Source organism: Oncorhynchus kisutch, linkage group LG15 (genome assembly GCF_002021735.2).
Source record: "Oncorhynchus kisutch isolate 150728-3 linkage group LG15, Okis_V2, whole genome shotgun sequence".
NCBI lineage: Eukaryota > Metazoa > Chordata > Actinopteri > Salmoniformes > Salmonidae > Oncorhynchus > Oncorhynchus kisutch.
In genome coordinates this window covers 25276363-25280116 of record NC_034188.2, presented here as the reverse complement: position 1 = coordinate 25280116, position 3754 = coordinate 25276363, and the positions used below count along the sequence as shown (strand labels likewise).

Genomic DNA, 3754 nt, shown 5'->3' with positions numbered 1-3754 from the left:
TGTCTCTCTCTCTCTCTGTCTCTCTCTCTCTCTCTCTCTCTCACTCTCTCTGCTTTTTTATTTTGTTTTTCAGAAATTTGTGGAATTGGCTCGCCAGGTGGGAGAGTTTATGACGTGGAAACAGATAGAGTGTCCGTTTGAGACAGACAGGAGCATCCTCCACTACCTCCACACTGCTCCCATCTTCAGTGAGGACGGTAAGACACGGTCTCACCTAACATGAGTCTTGAAGTAAAAACATTTAATCACACATTACAGTTAAACATTATAGTCACATATCATATTTATGTATGTATTTCATCCCTAGGCCTCTACCTGGCATCCTATGAGAGTGAGAGCCCAGAGAACCAGGTGGAGAAGGACAGATGGAAAGCACTCAGGTATGACAGATATCAGTGATGTAACATAATGAGTCAGTGATGTAGCCTAATGAGTCAGTGATGTAACCTAAGGAGTCAGTGATGTAATCTAATGAGTCAGTGATGTAACCTAATGAGTCAGTGATGTAACCTAATGAGTCAGTGATGTAACCTGATGAGTCAGTGATGTAGCCTAATGAGTCAGTGATGTAACCTAAGGAGTCAGTGATGTAATCTAATGAGTCAGTGATGTAACCTAATGAGTCAGTGATGTAACCTGATGAGTCAGTGATGTAGCCTAATGAGTCGGTGATGTAACCTAATGAGTCAGTGATGTAACCTAATGAGTCAGTGATGTAACCTAATGAGTCAGTGATGTAGCCTAATGAGTCAGTGATGTAACCTAATGAGTCAGTGATGTAACCTAATGAGTCAGTGATGTAACCTAATGAGTCAGTGATGTAGCCTAATGAGTCAGTGATGTAACCTAATGAGTCAGTGATGTAACCTAATGAGTCAGTGATGTAACTTAATATTTTCCCTCCTATCTGTCTCCAGGTCTAATATTCTGGTGAAGACAAAAGAGCTAAAAGAGCACCATGGCAGCTAACCCTCAGGCCAGCCCAGCGAGGGAGGGAGGGAGTGGAATCACTGCACTAAAACAAACTGTGAAAGAGCCTAGCTGGTGCCGAGGTGTTTTTCTACACATGAAGTATAGAAGTGATGAAACAATAATGATGAACAGGATTCATCAACATCATGACCAGTAAAAACACAATGGAAGAACAAAGGTCAACAAGCAGTGAAAAGTTAAGCTACTGTATGCACACTAACTGGGGGAGTACAATGTCATTACCTTTGGTTTGACTTTTGTACATGGGGTACATAATAAGGGATAGATCAATCCCGCAATCTTGGTGTTTATTTACTCTTTATCATCTTTCTTTGTCTCTCCCTCTCTTATCTTTCTTTCTCTCCAAAGCCTTGTGTAAGTTTTCTATTGTGCTGTTAGAATCCTTTAAAAGTAAGAGTAACTATGATGTGAAGGGCGCTGGCTTGCCCACTTAGCTGCCGGACTGTGTTTGGTCCTCTACTACTGAAGACTCCTTCTAAAGACTACTTCTAAAGACTACTTCAAAAGACTACTTCTAAAGACTACTACTAAAGACTACTTCTAAAGACTACTACTAAAGACTACTACTAAAGACTACTTCTAAAGACTACTATCGATGACTTCTACTAAAGACTACTTCTAAAGACTAGTATCGATTACTTCTACTAAAGACTACTTCTGAAGACTACTTCTAAAGACTAGTATTGATGACTTCTACTAAAGACTAGTATTGATGACTTTTACTAGACTACTTCTAAAGACTACTATTGATGACTTCTACTAAAGACTACTATTGATGACTTCTACTATAGACTACTTCTAAAGACTACTTCAAAAGACTACTTCTAAAGACTACTACTAAAGACTACTTCTAAAGACTACTACTAAAGACTACTACTAAAGACTACTTCTAAAGACTACTATCGATGACTTCTACTAAAGACTACTTCTAAAGACTAGTATCGATTACTTCTACTAAAGACTACTTCTGAAGACTACTTCTAAAGACTAGTATTGATGACTTCTACTAAAGACTAGTATTGATGACTTTTACTAGACTACTTCTAAAGACTACTATTGATGACTTCTACTAAAGACTACTATTGATGACTTCTACTATAGACTACTTCTAAAGACTACTATTGATGACTTCTACTAAAGACTAGTATTGATGACTTCTACTAAAGACTACTATTGATGACTACTAAAGACTACTTCTAAAGACTACTATTGATGACTTCTACTAAAGACTACTATTGATGACTTATACTAAAGACTACTTCTAAAGACTACTATTGATGACTTCTACTAAAGACTACTATTGATGACTTTTACTAGACTACTTCTAAAGACTACTATTGATGACTTCTACTAAAGACTACTTCTAAAGACTACTATCAATGACTTTTACTAGACTACTTCTAAAGACTACTATTGATGACTTTTACTAGACTACTTCTAAAGACTACTATTGATGACTTCTACTAAAGACTACTTCTAAAGACTACTATTGATGATGACTACTACAGAGTACCAGGAACCACTGGAGATACATCCTGCATTATATCATTCCACATACATAAATATGTGTGTGTGTGTGTGCGTGCGTGTGTGTGCGTGCGTGCGTGTGTGTGTGTGTTTGCGTGTGCATGTGTGCATGGTCTCAGTTGAGGGGCTTATTCTTATTAAAATGTAAATCTCTCATCCTCAGTGGAGAGACTGTTGTTGAAACCATGAAACCAGGGTATTTTCATCTCCATGTCTGAATCTAGTCTACCTGTACATTGTAGGTGTGGAGGGCTGGAGATATCAGCATTGTCTACTCCTATTCGAAAATGGATTGTGCCATGAAAGCGACAGCAAAACAATCAATCATGGCAAGAGCCAGGCCTGTGTATAGATTGTGTATAAAGGATTACTTTTCTCATGTACCCCCTGACATCTTTCTGCTCTCCAGGAAGAAGTCTCTCTCTGACTGATGTTCAGTTGTCAGATATTTATGGTTTTGTTGTTCTTTTTTTAAATTCCTCTATTGAAAATGAAGTCTGCTAAATGTCATGCAAAAGACAGTGTTTTAAAGGGGCATTATATGTAGGGTTCCACCACTGAACTACTGGAGGTGTTTTAGGCCATTGGAATATGAGCTACATGATCAAATGGATACTTTCACCAATAACATCTGCCATTGTCTTTCTACTGTTGGAGAGGGAACGTTGTGCCAGTTTATCACTACTAGTTGTTACAATTATCCAGGTTCTTTTAACTTGAAACTTGCTGTTGTTTATGACTTTGTTGTCCTGTGGGATAGTCACATGTTGTGATCCCTGGGGGTGATCATAAAGGAGGAATATGGTGGGGGAGGGATGTGTTATTCCATGTTTTTAAGAGACAGTTTGATTCAATTTTATATGATTGGTGTTCAAGTGATGCACCCATAGCCCTGTCCTTTTAACAACAGTCTGGTTCTCTCTCTCTCTCTCTGTCTCTGTCTCTCTGTCTCTGTCTCTCTCTGTCTCTCTCTCTCTCTTCTCTACCCCTAAACACTTTCCCTGCCCAGTTACCTACACCCATGCCATGCCACACTGTCTTGTAGGATCAGGAGGCATCCAAGGTAACAGTTTTCAGTGCAGTGGTTTCAGTGAAGAGTGAAGAGTGTGTGACACCCTGAAGCAGGCAGATCATTGATACTGTTTTGTTTACTGGCCAGTTTACAGGATTCTGGCCCCATCGATAGCAAATTGAAAAGAGGCCGACTTAAATAAATGGCTTTGAATAAAATGCA

General features: G+C 38.8%; 1 protein-coding gene across 2 annotated transcripts in view; it reads left to right on the top strand.

Moving 5' to 3' along the window:
* Positions 1 to 3754, top strand: part of LOC109878757 (ras-GEF domain-containing family member 1C-like) — a 49919-nt gene extending 46165 nt beyond the window's left edge. For both annotated transcript variants that reach the window (XM_031789912.1, XM_020470969.2), the window contains exons 12-14: positions 74 to 197; positions 308 to 380; positions 918 to 3754. In XM_031789912.1, coding sequence (XP_031645772.1) covers positions 74 to 197; positions 308 to 380; positions 918 to 969 — 249 coding nt within the window. In that variant the 3' untranslated portion in view covers positions 970 to 3754. The remainder of the gene's footprint in view (positions 1 to 73; positions 198 to 307; positions 381 to 917) is intronic.